The following is a 15,678-nucleotide window of genomic DNA, read 5'->3' as shown; positions in this document are numbered from 1 at the left end:
TCAAATGGATTATAACATATTTTACAGCTGGGAAGCCCTGAGGTGCAGAACAGGAAAGTTTGGACACACGCAGAAGCCCCCAGAAGGGTGAGGTGGGGTTTGCTGCTCATCCTGACCAGGGTTTACGGGGCGTTCACTGGTCCAAAGTACAGTTCCGGTTCCGAGAAGGTTCAGCAAGGACTGTAGGTTAAATAGCGGGAACGAAACAGGACGTGGGCAAAAGTCTTTCCAGCACAAGGAAGACTCTTGTAAGAACCCCAAAGGACAGAAAACAGGAGCCAAGAGGGATTCAGTCGGTGGGGAGATTCCGCTGGGTTTTAATGACAGGGGAGGGCTTCCTGGGGTTCGCAGGGCAGCGGCCTGGACATGGGAATCGACTCAAATGTGGAGGGATGGGACGGGGACACCGACAGTGGACCTCAGAGCAGTGGAAGCATGAGGGCATCCGGTCACAGCAGTGGATTTCGACACACAAATTTACAACTGTAGATCGCTGTCTCAACGGGACGTTGATGTCTTACATGAAGCCTATGCCCTGGTCCTCCTGTCTGCTCCTGAACCCCACCCTGTGGTTGCCACACTGCCTATGGGGGGTGCTTGTAGTGTCTAACTCTGAGGGCTGCTTTATGACTATAAAGTGAGCGTGTGTGTGAGGTGGGTTTGGACCTGCAGCCACGGCCAAGAAAGAATTCTTGAGATGTCTTTGGTGCAGAAGCCGGTTTTATTAAAGCCCAGGGACAGGAGCCTTGGGCAGAAAGAGCTGCCCTGATTTTATACTGGGGAGTTGGGGGAAGGGAAAGGGAGGACTGATTCTATACTGGGGAGCTGGGGAGGGGGAGGGGGACTGATTCCATAGTGGGGAGCTGGGGAGGGGGAGGGGCACTGATTCTATACTGGGGAGGAGGGGAGGGGGAGGGGTGACTGATTCTATACTGGGGAACTGGGGGAGGGGGGACTGATTCCATTGGGGAGCTGGGGGAGGGGGGACTGATTCCATTGAGGAGCTGGGGGAGGCCAGAACAGAGGGAAGCATCCCACAGGACTTCTTGTGCTCAAGAAGACTCTCAGGATACCGGAGGCCTGGCCGTTGCCCAGTTAAGGTCGTTGTCCCCCAGTAAGACACTAACGTGAAGATAATGGGAGCTTCCAGGGGAACCCTACGCTCGGCCTTTCCCAGGCCCTTGTCAACGGGCTGTAGGTCATGAAGAAACAACTTTATCTTCCCTTTGCCTTGGTTCCCCACGTCACTCATGGAGGGGAGGTGATGCTGGGGCTCTGGGAAATGGAGTCCGTGAGTCTCTGGAAGTCGGGTCATTGACACGAACGCTTTTTCCTTGTCGTCGCTAAGACATTGGTAAGGGAGGGAGACTCCCGTCCTGCAGGCCTGTGACCTCTGTCCGTGAGCCGTTTGTGTTCCCTTCCCTTGGTTCTGGGGCGGCCTGAGGGCCTGGGGAAGGCCCCCCGGGAGTGTGGGGGTGCGGGATGTCAGCCGGTGCTTTGTCGTCAGCTCGCTCCCGCTCCCGCGTCAGTACAGCAGTGTTGTCAGGATGGTGCGGAAGTTCCCATCTCTGAGGCGGGGGGAGGCCTCTCTGGGTCCACCCGTGACGGCATCTTCTAGGTTGGGCAAAAGCTGCTCTTAGTCCGAAGGAGATAATGGAAGGGTAAGGGGCCCTGGGACAAAGAAACAGACCAGAGGAGTGCAGATGTCAGAAGCACGGACCTCTGACCCCAGCCAAGCTTTCTGGGGGCAGTGGCAGGTTGGCAGAGCCCTGAGAGGACGGATGGGGGGCTGTCGGGCTTCGGGGTCCGCGGAAACTTAGGCTGTCAGGAATGGAGTGTGCACATGGACCTGCTGGCCTAGGATACTTGCCCAAAAGGGAATCTTGATTAAATAAACAACATTTTTCCCTCCGGGAGTTTTAGGGAAGCAGCAGGTATTCCCAGCTAATCCTGGCTCCCAGCAGGGGCTTTCCAACCTTACTCTACGTTTGGATTCCCCCCCACACATCCTGAGCTAAGGCCGCATTGGAGCCCTACTACATAGTGATTTCTGCATCAGGGCTCAAGGATCAGGAGGCTTCAGAACCCCTCCAGGTGACTCCAGCCTGCAGCGGGCTTCGGAGTGCAAAGTGAAGACCACATCGCCACTCCAGGTGCGGTCGGTGACCAGGAGCAGAGCGTGGTAGCCGGGAGCCTCCTAGGAATGCAGATGTCCAGGCCCGGGGGGACCCCTGCAGGCTCCAGCTCTAGGGAGTCACCAGGCCATCCAAGAGCTTTATTTGCACATTGAAGCCTGATAAGCACCAGATGGGATGCCCTTTAATGGGGCCGAATGGGGCCTGCTGATTGCAATTATCTGTTAAGTTGGAGAAAGCCCTGAATAATGGGGCAATAATGAGGGGCAGAGAGCCAGAGCAGGAAAGCCATCAAAGAGGCTTCAGGAAAGGGAGGAGCGCTGGCTGCTGGCCGTGCCGGCACAGATTCACCTTCACACTGTCACAGCCCTTCCAAGCCGAGTCCTTCATGGTTGCCGGTGTCTCTGGAAGGCTCAGCATGTGACAAGACAGCGCTCCGTGCTTTGCACTTATTAATTGAATCCTAAAGGCCACCCCTGCGGCGGACGCTAATTCCCCTTTTACAGAAGATCAGAGGTTAAAATCCAGCCCTGCCCGGGTCACCTGGCTTTTCACAGGCAGACATAGGGTTTTACCTGGTTTAGAGTTGTTGGTTTGTTTTCCCCGTGTCCCCAGAAGTCGAGTTTGTATTATAACCAGCATTGAGAAAGAGGAGTGAGGACCGAGGGTGCCCAGCAGGAACTGAGCCCAGAAACAGCTCTGGGGTTCTCAATAGCAAACCCACTTAACAGCCTGCCTTTGAGAGGGGGTTGGAGCTGGAGACACAGGGTTTAAAAGGAGATTCTCTTGATTCCTGTTGGGAGCGAAGGAGCACCCTGCCTCTACTCTGTCCCTCCCAGCTCAGCTCCTGAAGCCAGAGTGGGGCAGCCCGGGACAGGGGCTGGTAGGGACTGATATACCGAAGATGCTAGGGTTTGAAGCTAACAGCCAAGAAAAAATTCTTGAGATGTCTTTGATGCAAGAAGGTGCTTTTATTAAAGCACGGGGACAGGACGCCAGGAAGAGAGGGGTGGCCAACCATCCACTTTCAAGTGGGCAGGGGGTCAGGGGCAATGTAAGTCTCTAGGAATTTTGGAAGGCAGGACCTTGACCAGACCAGGCATTGTGGGGAAAAGGCCATTCATTACCGCCTAACAAAAGCCCAGCCGTGAGGCCCCCGGGAGTACATCAGTGGGTCATATGATTGGGGGATGATCAACAACACGGGTCTCTGGGGGGGGGGGGGGTTAGGGACAAAGGAAGTCTCCAGAGGAACTTCTACGTGCCAAAGCAAATGCACAGGGCCCCAGGGCTCCCCGCCCCAGCAAAGTACCAACACCCAGGCAGCCAAGCTCCCAGAGGGACGCCAGGCCACCCCTGTCCACACCTGTCAGTGAGCTGCAGGTAGCAAGGAGACTCGGTTCTTCCTTGGCCTTCATGTCCCACACCAGGGAACACCTGGGAAAAACCTTCTGGAGGGGCACCTGGTGGCTCAGTCAGTGAAGCATCTGCCTTCGGCTCAGGTCACGGTCTCAGGGTCCTGGGATCGAGTACCGCTTCGGGCTCTCTGCTCAGCGGGGAACCTGTTTCTCCCTCTCCCTCTGCTGCTCCACTCCTGCTCCTGCTCTCTCTCTCTCTCTCTCTCTCTAACAAATAAATAAAATCTTGGAAAGAAGGAAGAAAGGAAGAGAGGGAGGGAGGAAGCGAGGAAGAAAGGAAACCTTTGGAAACGTTGTCCCCATCCCAGCCCCATGCAGAGCCTGATGGCCTCCCGTCCGGCGGTTAGCCCGTGGAGCAGGTCCAGGAGAACTAGCTTAAGACCCTCCCTCCCTGACAGGCCGCACCACAAAGAATCAGAGCCACCACCTCCAGAGGGTCAGAATGGGAGCTTTATTTCAATAGGTTTCATTATTTTCAGAACATCACTGGCAACTAGAAACTGGTATGCAAGGGTGGTTTCTGTAACTGAAGAGTAAATAAAACAGAATCGATCATGGAAATGTAACAATAGACACCGTGAATATAAATACACACGTTGGTCTCCCACACATAGAAAAGTCATGCTCTGTAAATACTCCTGTCCACGTACTGTCCCTGTGGAGGTCCGAGTTCTGGGATGGGGCTTGGAGGGCTTACGTGGGTCCCGTTAGCGACAGACGCTTTCAGAGAGCTTATGTACAAGCGACACGTTACAAATCTTGAAAAGGAAACTAATCACAGAGCAGTTTTTAAAATCTTTAACAGTTGTTTGTTCTACAAAGAATGAGCATTTCTTCGATATTAGGAATAGTGAAACAAGTACCTTACTTATAGATGTACACAGCGCGCGGCTTTAAACCTCAGAGGTGCGGGAAGGTGAATTATATATATACACATAAGATGTATACATAGTGTTAGGTCCAGGGAACAATTCAACATTGCTCCTGTTGGTCTTTGTATTGCATGCATGCCCGGAGCACGCCCATGGCTTGTCACCAGATGGAGGAGGGACCAGAAGGGACACAAGGGGACTCATGGAGCCCCCGGCTTATCCCCAGAATGCCATCTTCAAAGCAATATTTTGAGTTTCGTGACATCTTGTGGCCAGGTCAACCACTTCTGTGCCCATGTGCAATGTTTGGAAGGGTCCTTCGGAACAGCAGGGACATACTCAGGACAGGGCCACCTAAATACTAAGCACATCCAATTCGGGGAACCAACTCCTTGAGCCCTGAGACAACTGGGATCTCCTCCAAGACTGTGCTGAGATCATCATCAAACCCTCAGTGTGGTTCATGGACAATGATCTCCCAACAAAGACCTGTGACAGAGGCACCAGTAGCCTTCCCAAAAACTCATGGGCAAAGTACAAAGGAGCAAAATGGCTCCAGTTTTCAACCATTAAAAGCTCCTCCTATTTTTTCCTCTTTTCCCCCATGACCCTCTGCCTTGAAACCAGAGAGAGAGACAGACCATAAGAGACTCTTAATCTCAGGAAGCAAACCGAGGGTTGCCGGAGCGGGGTGGGAGGGCTGGGGTGGCTGGGGGATGGACACTGGGAAGGGTATGTGCCATGGTGACCACTGTGAATTGTGTAAGACTGATGATTCACAGACCTGTACCCCCAAACAAATAATTCATTGTATGTTAATTAAAAAAAAAAAAAACCAAAACTCTATTGATGAAGCTCTAAATGCTTCAGTGGCAGACTGGGACATGAGAGGCAGAATGGGAACTGTGACTTCTACCAGTGAGGACAGGGCGCCTGGCAGGGAGGCCTCACGCCAGGAGCCTCGGGGACACGCACACAGCCCCTGCTAGACCGCAGCCTCCGATGGTGGCTGTGATATCCTGTTTCTTCTTCCACTTAACCCACATCCAAATGACAAACTGATCACATCTCTCAAAGAATAGAAACAAGTAAAAAAAAAAAAGTAGGACTAGGTTGAAAAATAAATGTTCTAGAAAGTTCACCAGCCAGGTGTTGCTGTGAAGGCTGTGGGGCAGCCACCATGGGGAGGGGGCCTCCCTTAGGACCTGATGGGACCGGCTGAGGTATCCTTCTGGGCTCCCCAACCCCACTGGCATGCAGGCCACATCCACACCCTCCCTGCTCAGGGTGCCACTAGAAGACCAACATATGGGAAGATAGTGGGGCGGCTGGTTCTCAGTGGCGTCTCCCACACATGGCACCACACATACCACCTGGGTACTTGCTGGCAGAGCACAGAAGAACAGCAAAGGCAAGGACGCTGAACCAGAAAGTGCTGATAGAGGGTGCGCCCAGTGCACGGAGCTGTCTAGACAAGAGCAGAACCAAAGGGGCTGAAAGCAAACATCCCCAACTTGACCACTCTGTGGAGGCTGGAGTGGCCATCTGACAGCTGGGGGCTCCCCGTCCCACACGAGGACCCCCTCCAGCCTCTTCCACCTGCCAGGCAGGAAGCCCTGCTAAAAGGAAGATTCTGGAATCGGAGCCACTGTAAGCAACGCCGACTCGAACAAACAGGAGGGCTCACGGGCTCTGTCGGTGGGAACTTTCTGGAAGCAAAGCCAAACCAGACTGGACAGAGCAGTTAAGCTGAGCGGGCTGAGCCTGCCTCCAGCCTCCATCCCATCTCCTCGCCAGCACGCAGGAACCAGCAGACGCCCTGATTTGATCTGGAGGATTAAGGATGCACACAAGGTCATTAAGAAGAAAAGATCATTGTTTCCAGAGTGGAGAGCACGTCGAACAGCGATGAGAAGACACTGGTGTCACAGAGCATGCAAGATAACCCATTCCTTGAACACGCTTTCTGGGAATATGCTTCTGTTACAGACGGATCATCAAAAACACAGTGAACGACTTCTGATTCGAAGTATTTCATCGAGGGGCAGAGTATGGCGTAGAGGTGTCCATGTGACTTAAAAAACAGATGTGCTTCTGGTCTTCGGATGGCCTTTGCTGGCTGTTCCAGCGGCGTATAGATGGAGTTACTGAGAAGAAGGAAACCATCTTGGAAGGCAAAGAGCTGTCTAAAAATAATGGCTACTTTAATTGCCTTTATTTAAAACCTGAGGGGCTGGAAGAGGCAGAGCCCTCCTGGGTCAAAGGGAAGATAAAGCACATCTCTAAAACCCTCGAGGGGAACTCACCGAGTGCCAGGACACTGCGCTAGTCAGTCCAGATACCCTCGCTCCCACCCTGCAGGGTGTCTGACCCAGCAGGATGCCACCACTGTATGTGAAATAAATCCTCCTAAAAGTGACAGGGACACCTGCTAACGAGGTCTGGTGTTGGAAGTGCCTCCCCCTTAAGCAGCAAACCTCACGTGTCAGGGACCTGTCAGCGAGCACCTTCCGGGGGCCACTGTGACATGTTATTTATAATTCAGCTAAAGGACCTGAAATGGAATGAACTTGGCCTGGGCTCCTCCCCTCCCGCCCCTCCCGGCCCCAAGGGTGTCCAGCTTTGAGCGAGTTGGGGAGGATCGCCTGGTCAGGGTGGGCCGTGGCTGGGGTCCCACACTGTCGCACGCATGCAGATGGGACCCGCTACCGCCAACCCAGACCATCCTTTCCTGGTGAAGCCGCCTTTGGAGACAGCCAGAGCCTCTCCATCCCCCACGAGGCCAGGCAAGGCAGGGCATCCATCCAAAGGGCTGGGCAGAATCCCTGATTCTGGAGAGGGGGTGTTTATCAATGGTGGCATGAAGGGCCCTCTCAGGGAGGACAGGGCGCGCGGCTCAGTCCAAAGGCGATGTTGAACACGTGGGCATCAGACATGCTACCCTGACGTTGGCGGGTGTCACGTGAGGTGGGGAAGGGGATGGTTGTGGGGATAGGGGGACACGCCGTGGCTCTTCCCATGGACGGGACTTCACATGACCACGCATTTGCCCTTGAGCTTCTCTTTCCTTTTCTGCTGCTTGCTCTTTTTCCCGTCGATCTGGAGGCTCACGGTCCTACGCTTCTCCAAGTTGAGCAGCTCCTGGAAGAGCTCCTTCACGTTGTGGTTGAGCTTGGCTGAGGTCTCCATGAAGGCGCACTTCCACTTCCGGGCCAGGGCCTCGGCCTCGCCGCTCTCCACCTCGCGGCTGGGGCTCTCGTCGCACTTGTTCCCCACCAGCATGATGGGGATGCTCTCCACGTCCCCTTTGATCTCGCAGATCTGCTCATAGATGGGCTTGAGCTCCTCCAGCGACTGCCGGCTGGTGATGGAGTAGACCAGGATGAAGGCATGACCCTTGGAGATGGACAGCCGCTGCATGGCCGGGAACTGGTGGCTGCCCGTGGTGTCAGTGATCTGCAGTGTGCAGATGCTCTTGTCGCAGCTGATCACCTGCCGGTAGGTGTCCTCCACCGTGGGGATGTAGCTCTCCCGGAACGTGCCCTTCACGAACCTCAGCACCAGCGAGCTCTTGCCAACGCCCCCGGCCCCAAACACGGCCACGCGGTAGTCATTGCTCTGTTCCGGCATGTTGCTTAGGACCTTTGACTGTCACCAGGAAGCACCTAGCTGAGGAACCAGACGTGGGAGACAATTCGTTTAAAAAAAAGAAAAAGAAAAGAAAAAGAAGAAAATCTTGAGAAGGAGCACATTACCCTCGTTTGGTAGCTTAAAAAGAACAGGAGGGATATGTTTTGCTTTCATGCTCCCAACATAAGATAATTTGAATTTCATTTAAAAAGTCTAGAATTCTAGTAATTATGGTCAATCTCCAATTTTCAATAGGACCGTTGCTCTATTAAGTAGCTAACTAGAGTCAGTCTGTTTCTCCTTCTTAGACCACAACCCTGAGCATCCCTGTGTCTAGGGAGAAGGTGCCAAGTCAGTCCAAGGGAGGTGGCATCAAGGGAAGGGAAAGGGGAGATGGGCATGAAGTACCCGCCAACACACACACACACACACACACAACCACAGAGGACCCTTATTGTTTCACCCAAAGTACATTCAGATCATACTATATGATTTTTTATAACTACAGGGGTGGGGAAGAGAATGCTGTTAATATTTATTCAATGTTTATATTAATCCATGAAATCCTCACCACCTACAGCCCCAGTGTCACTGTCCCCGTTGTGCACTGAGAACACTAGAAGCACAGAAGGCATCAGGGAGTGTAACTTCCCGGACTTCACGTGGCTGGAGACAGGTGGGCCTGGCACACAAACCAAGTGTCACTGCCCCCCCACGGGGGGTCCCCACGCCACCTATACCGGGAGCTGGCGGCAGTGGCTTGGTCACTGTCAAGGCTGTGGTATGGACTGGGTCACTGAGCAGCAAGCGTTGATAGGTAACTACAATGCTTGGAGGGCCCACTCATTCAAATCAAATTTCAATCAAAATTAAAGTGATTATAGGTACTTTCTTTTTAAGAATTACCAGGAGTCACGTGTTATTGAGGTAACAGAAGAAACAGCAACAAGTGGTTGCTAAAATGGAGCAGAATGGGGTTTTTCTTCATTACAAACATTGCCTCCCGCCCAAGAGGAAGTGTGCTGTCCTCACATATGGATGACCAACTATCTTTCGTCCTGTCTCTTCTCCAGGAAGGAAGGACATATAACAGACAAAGAAGTAGAGAATTAAGCAAGATCCATTTTTCCCCCCAGGTGGACAAGACTGTGGAAATGTGAAGCATGGAACCATTTCTTCCAGGAAACCACGGTGCTGCTGGTCACGCTTCCCATCTCCAGTAACTCATGGACCATAAGAAAAGTGACTGCTCAGCAAAGTCAATTTCAGAGGCCAACGATTAAGTGTAATTAGCCATCGAAATGAATAGGTATAACTATGTCCAGTGGCAGATAGGGCATCAGATCGAAGCCCAGGATGCTGGCATTCCGTCTTCCAATTCTTCTCCAAGCTTCAGTATTTGCCTCCAAACCAGCTCAATGAAATTTTCAGCCGTACTTGCAAGCACTTGGGAATCCCTCACCAACCAGGAGGCTGAAGAAGCATCAAATGTCCCAGGAAAACACAGAGAGGTGTCAGGTAGTTCAAAGACAGCAAAAGGCTTAAGGAAAGCCCGCTCCGGAGTTTGGACAATCTATTAAATGCTCACAAGATCATTGCGATCAACTCAAGAGTACAGAATTATAATACACTGTTCTACATTAAAAAAAAAAAAAATGCAGTGGTCTCTGGGACCTGGCTTGAAACCTCAGAACAAGCCACTCTCTGTTCTTGGGAGGCCATGTCCACACTCAGCCTTGCCTTGTACTATGGCTATTGAGCTCAGTCTGGACTGGGAGCATCTACCTGGAAGGGAATGTGTCTTAAGCTCTGTATTCCAAAATCTCTATAGCCCTTGGCCTTGAGCTCACGCTCATCCTGTGTGTGCTGAGTATGCGGCTGGCCTTGCTAAGGTGTCTCCATTATTCCACTGGCAACCAAAATGGAGAAAGCCAACACGAAACACAAGTAGGAAGAATCCAGAGCTCCAGATGTGCACTTGCCTGAGAACTATCTACTGAGCTTCCTGGAAAGACCAGGCTCTGGGTGAGGGGTCAGAAAACCCGTGTGCAGAGGGCAGACCTAAGGAAGGGGCTCTGTTCCCATGGATTTTAGGATTAAGTGAAGCAGGCAGAAATGAGAAGATGACTTCACAGATAATTAATAAATTATATCACAGTGATGCTGCAAAAGAGAGGTCTGAGGGCAACTCAGCCGACCCAGGATTCCAGACCCTGCTGCCCTGAGGTGGTGGCATAGAAGCACGAATCTGACGGTGGTCAAATCATAAGCCAAGGCAGGAGGAAAGCCCAGTGGGGCCCTCAGGAGAGATGCCACCAAGGGCTGGGTGAAGATGCGGAGTGATGAACAGCGCATTATCCAAGAGACATTGCCTCTTGCCAATGTCCAAGGGCGGGAGTAGAGCCAATGTTCATGCAGGGGTACTAAGCCAGTGCTGCCATCTGGGCAGAGCTGGGCAGGCAGGTAAGCGGTGGCATGTTAGTCAAGAAGAAAGGCAGGTTTGAAGAAGATGAGGAAGCAGCTGTGATTGCTTCAGGTTTGTAGGACAGACAGGTAGAGATAGTATTGTTGGTGACTGGGCTTTAGTCTGAAAGGTCAGCAGAGAAGTCTAGTCTAGCGATGAATGCGTAGGTCTCATCTACACAGAAACAGCACTATAAAAAGTAAAATTGGCCAGGGGGAAGGCACGTAGCAAGAGAGAAGACCAAATGCCAAATCTGATGTAAGAGAACTTGGTGAGTTATCTACTTACACTTCCAGCACTAGAATTGCCTGCAACAGAAGATAGACGTAATAATAGCACCTTCTTTTCATAGCTGCTAGGGGGCGCTAGTGAAACAAGACAAGACCCAGCACTGGTGTGGTTGGGAACCCAAGCTCTCTGGCTACATTTAGTGAAGACTGGGCAGGAAAAGGGATCACAAAGGAGCAGTAGGGTCAGGGGTACAAACTGGAGAGAAGGCACAAAGTGCGAAGAAGGCCAAAAAAAAAAAAAAATCGTGGAGTGGATGTAGCTGAAGCAGTGTTTAGAAGGAAACTGTAGCTATGAATATCTCTGTTAAATAAGAATGAAGATTGCAAATCGGTAACCTAATCATCCACCTAAACCCAAAGTAAGAAAAATGTAGGAAAGATTAAAGTGAGAGTTAGTACAACAAAGAATAGAAAAACAATAGAGAGAAATCAAGAAACTGAAAGCTGGTTCTTTCAAAATATCAACAAAACTAACAAACTTTTTGCCAGACTGACCAAGGAAGTGAGGAGACTTAACGGCTAAAGTCAAAAGTGAAAGAGGAGACATTACTACAGACCTCGCAGAAATATGAAGCGTTATAAGGAGCTCCTGTGACCTGCCTCATGGTAACATGGTAACACTAGTGGCTCAGATGAGACAGACCCAAACTATCAAAGCTCAATCAAGCAGAAATGGAAAATCTGAAGAGACCTGTAGCAGAGTAGTGATCAAAAAACTATCCACAAGGAAAGGCAGTCCAGACGGCTTCACTGGTGAATTCCAGCAAACATTTGAAGGATTAATACCAGCACTTTACAAACTCTGCCAGAAAGTGGACTAGGAAAGAACACTTGTCACTGTTTTGAAGCCCTGATGCCAGCTTGAAGCAAAGATTTCACAATAAAACTACACACCAGTATCTCTTGATATATATACAAAATCTTATGAATATATACAAAATCTTATGAATATATACAAAATCTATGAATATATACAAAATCTTATGAATATATACAAAATCTATGAATATATACAAAATCTTATGAATATATACAAAAATCTTCAACAAAATACTAGTGAACTGAATCCATCAATATATAAACAAGATTGTACATTATAACAAAGTGAGATTTATACCAGGAATGCAAAGTTGGTTTAACATACAAATATTGCTATAACATACCATTATCAATAAAAGACTAAAAATTTTATAGATCTCAGTAGATACAAAAAGGAATGAAGTTGACAAAATTCAGCACTCAGTCATGATTAAAAAAAAAAAAAAAAGAGGATCAAAAATAAAAGGAAATTTCCCCAACCAGAAAAAGGGCACATTATGCAACAGGGCAACTAAGAAAATACTTAATGATGAAAGACTGAAAGTTTTCTCCCAAAGACCAGGAAAAAGACAAGAGTTCTCAGTCTTAGAGCTTCTATTTGCTATTTTCCGGGAGGTTTTGACTAGAAGAAAAGTCAAGAACACGAAATAAAAGGCATCTAGATCGGAAAGGACAAAACAAAACCATTTATGGCAGACGGCATAAGGTTGTCCATAGAAAATTTTAAGAAATCTTCCACAAAGAAAAAAGGAACCAATAAACTACCCCTAAAAGGGTTTTGAGTGTCCATGTGGAAATCAACTGTATTTCTACATGCTTGCAATGAATAATCTGAGACAAAAGTAAGAAACCAATTCCATTTATAGTATCATCAAAAAGCATAAGATACTCAGGAATAAAATTAATGAGGAAGCATAAACATTACACTCTGACAATTAAAAAATATAGTTGAAAGAATCTAAAAACCTAAATAAGTGGAAAGGCACCCATGTTTAAATGTCAGAGGACTTAATTTTGTTAAAATGGCAATATTCCTCAAATCACCTAGGGATTCAGTACAATTCCTACAAAAATCCCAAATGGCTACTTTACAGAAATTGACAAGCTGATTCCAAAATTCACATGAAAATTCAAAGGGCCCAGAATAGTGAAACAATGTTGAATGTAGAAAGAAGGGAGAGGAGGGAAGGGAGGGAAGGAAGGAAGAAGTTGGAGAGCACGTGCTTCCGGATTCCAAACTCACTGAGGGGCAGTAAGCCCCTGCACGTGCTCATCTCTTGATTCTGAAACAGATTCACAGATACAGAGGAAGAGGTCCAGAGACCCCAGTGTGAGAAATGACATGTTCAGGGTTAACAGGGTGGTCAGCCAGATTGTTCTGAGTGAACCTCATCTTTCAAAACTATCATGTGAATGAAATATCAAAATTTTTTAGATATCATAAAAAACCAGGACACCTCATAGGTTTGGATCTCAGACCCAAGTTCAAAGAAAATATCCTTACTGATAGAGTGTGGGGCGGTAGCAGGTGGAGAAGACTGGGACAGCGTTTCATGTAATTGGTGTGTCAGGGGCTGTGGAGGGAGCCAGAGCCATCTTGCAGCGCATTTCGGGGCCACAGGACTAAAGAGATGGCCAGAAAGACAAGCGTGGATTTCTCTTGGAGATTCAGGGCTTAAGGGAAGGGGAAGGGATAACCAGTCTGGGGTGCTCGAGGGGAAAGTGTATCAGGGTGGGTCCTGTGGAGACACAAGACCCCCACCCCAGACCCACCCGAACCACCTGTGATGTTTCAGCTTAAAAACTTTCAAACAAGCAAATGAACGATGAGTTGATTTAAAAGATAAAGGAGATTGTAAGACTGGCTTTCATCCACACCCAGGCCCCGTCCTTCCTTCGGCCGCCTGTCTCTCTTTCCAGAAATAGCCGCTGTTGAAAAGAACGGACACTCAGTTGTCACTTCCTGATGTTCACCATTATAATTTTAAATAATGCACTCGCTGCTTGAATCCTACATCTTAGTGTCCTGACTTACTGACTGGGCCATGTCCTTCTGTGGGATTAGCACAATGCCTTCCTCAGCTGCCTGGGCTTTGTTAGTTCTCTATTTTTAAAGTACATTATTTAAAGTACAGTATTTCAATTTTCTAGGTACAATACTGACAATTTATTCTAAAATTTATATTAAGTCTTTTGCCTGCAGGTTGTTTCTAAAACCTATCAATAAACAGCATTAAAAGGGTTTTGTAGGGACACCGGGGTTGCTCAGTCGGTTTAGCATCTGCCTTCGGCTCAGGGTCTTGCGCTCGAGTCCTGCATCAGGCTCCTTGCTCAGTGGGGAGTCTGCTTCTCCCTCTGCTTGTGTCCTCTCTTTCTCTGACGAATAAATAAGAAAAATCTTTAAAAAAAGGGGGGGGGGGTTGTACAGATTCTTCAAGGCAAAAGTAGAGAGTAGGATTGAACCCACTGAGGAAAAGGTCACTGTCAATCAGACTTTCCTGACTGATGCGTAATTTTCTGTGTCAGCATCCCGGGGGGTCTTAGGTTCGGCTGGGTTTTTCCTCCTCGCTTTTTTTATTTTTTTACCTTGGTGACTCTTAGTTGCCAAGTTTTGGATTTCAGTCTATCATCACCTTCCTTGGATCCATTTTTGTTTTGGTAGAAACATTACTGATAAATTCTGATGCCACTGACATTTCTGAGTGCATGCCTTTCTCACCTGATAGATGCAATCCTGCAGCCAAATTAAGCTCAAATTGTGCTTTCCTCAGATTTTAAGGATTCTCTGATTTTTAACCTTATCATCCAGGGATACCCATGCGAAATCCAAGTCAGTAGGAGATTCTTATCTCTACAGGGAAGCCGGGATCTTCCCTTTTCTTTGGCAAGCTGAGAATATTCTCTATCCTCTGGGAGTTACAACATCTCACCAGGATGGATGGAGAACTGCTTTTTAATTGTTTTTTGAGGGTTGGGGAAGGCTGCAAAACCTGACCACCTCACAGCCTGGCCAAATTTTCTCCTCTTTTTAAAAAAGTGCATCACCCCAGCCGCCATGCCTTCTCTCTCTTTCTGGAACTCTTCCTAGGTGATGGAGGGAGTGTGCCTGTTTCTGATTTCTCTAGAATCTTTCCTCTTACACTTTCAAGCACCATTCTGGCACTCTGATCTTCCTTTCTCACAGAAGCACTTTTCTTTCTTATATCAAGGAAGGCGACACCACGCTGTCAGTGAGAACGCTGACTGACATTTTGGCTGCTGTCCTTGTCACATATCTGAGCTATCTCGGGTTCTGTGTGTCCGTTGTTCACGGCCATTGTTTTCACGAATGTCTGCTAATCCCCGGTTGTCCCCTGATTTACGAAAGAATCACCACGTTGGCTGGGAGGGGCAGCTAGAGGGGATCTCCGGGTGCACAGATCTGTCCCCCAGAGCCCGTGCCCTGAGTAGGAGGACAGTCTGGATACGTCTCTACTCTCCTTTTCTGGAACTTGTCTGGATTCAACACTCTCTCATCCCCTTACACGTCTGAAAAGCTTATACATAGATAAATGAGGGAAAGGGAAGAAATGAGCCATCCCAAAGTATCATAAATTGCGTGTCTTATACTAAAGAATTCAAAATGAGACATTTTAAATACGGAAACTGAGGTTAGCGGTACGGTATTGTGATTTATAAGAAATACACATTTGATCATTCAGATGATGAAAAGACATTTTTCGTATATATTTGGTCTTCATCATGGTTCCTGGCGCACAGCTTCCAAAACCCTTGGCATCTCCTGAGTGAGGACAGCAATGGGAGTGTCTTTTAGTAAAGGATCTGGTCTCTAGAGCCATAAAGGGGAAACGGGTGTCTTGTTACTGACGAGGAGTCCCTTTCCACCACACTGGGTTTATGTTAAAGAGACGACCTTTGAAAAGTGCCTAAAGATTGGGGGGCTGGTTGCCAGGGGAACCAGCCCTAAAGGGAACCTCGGAATTTGCAGCTTCCCTTCCTCCCACCTCCGGGGAGGAGAGAAGGCCTGGAGGTTGACTCTGCCAATGGCCA

General features: G+C 48.9%; 1 protein-coding gene across 3 annotated transcripts in view; it reads right to left on the bottom strand.

The window, feature by feature from the left end:
- Nucleotides 1-5,222: 5,222 nt before the first annotated feature.
- The window catches only part of DIRAS2 (DIRAS family GTPase 2), a 28,356-nt gene continuing 17,900 nt past the window's right edge, over nt 5,223-15,678 (bottom strand). For 2 of the 3 annotated variants that reach the window (XM_047701097.1, XM_047701098.1), the window contains exon 2: nt 5,223-8,090. In XM_047701097.1, coding sequence (XP_047557053.1) covers nt 7,456-8,055 — 600 coding nt within the window. In that variant the 5' untranslated portion in view covers nt 8,056-8,090 and the 3' untranslated portion in view covers nt 5,223-7,455. Of the gene's footprint in view, nt 8,091-8,626; nt 8,644-15,678 lie in introns of those variants that run through there. The other variant, XM_047701099.1, reaches the window with a different exon arrangement.

The sequence above is a fragment of the Lutra lutra genome, chromosome 13, assembly GCF_902655055.1.
Source record: "Lutra lutra chromosome 13, mLutLut1.2, whole genome shotgun sequence".
Taxonomy (NCBI): domain Eukaryota; kingdom Metazoa; phylum Chordata; class Mammalia; order Carnivora; family Mustelidae; genus Lutra; species Lutra lutra.
The sequence above is the reverse complement of the archived record's forward strand: the minus strand, read 5'-3'. Positions and strand labels throughout refer to the sequence as shown.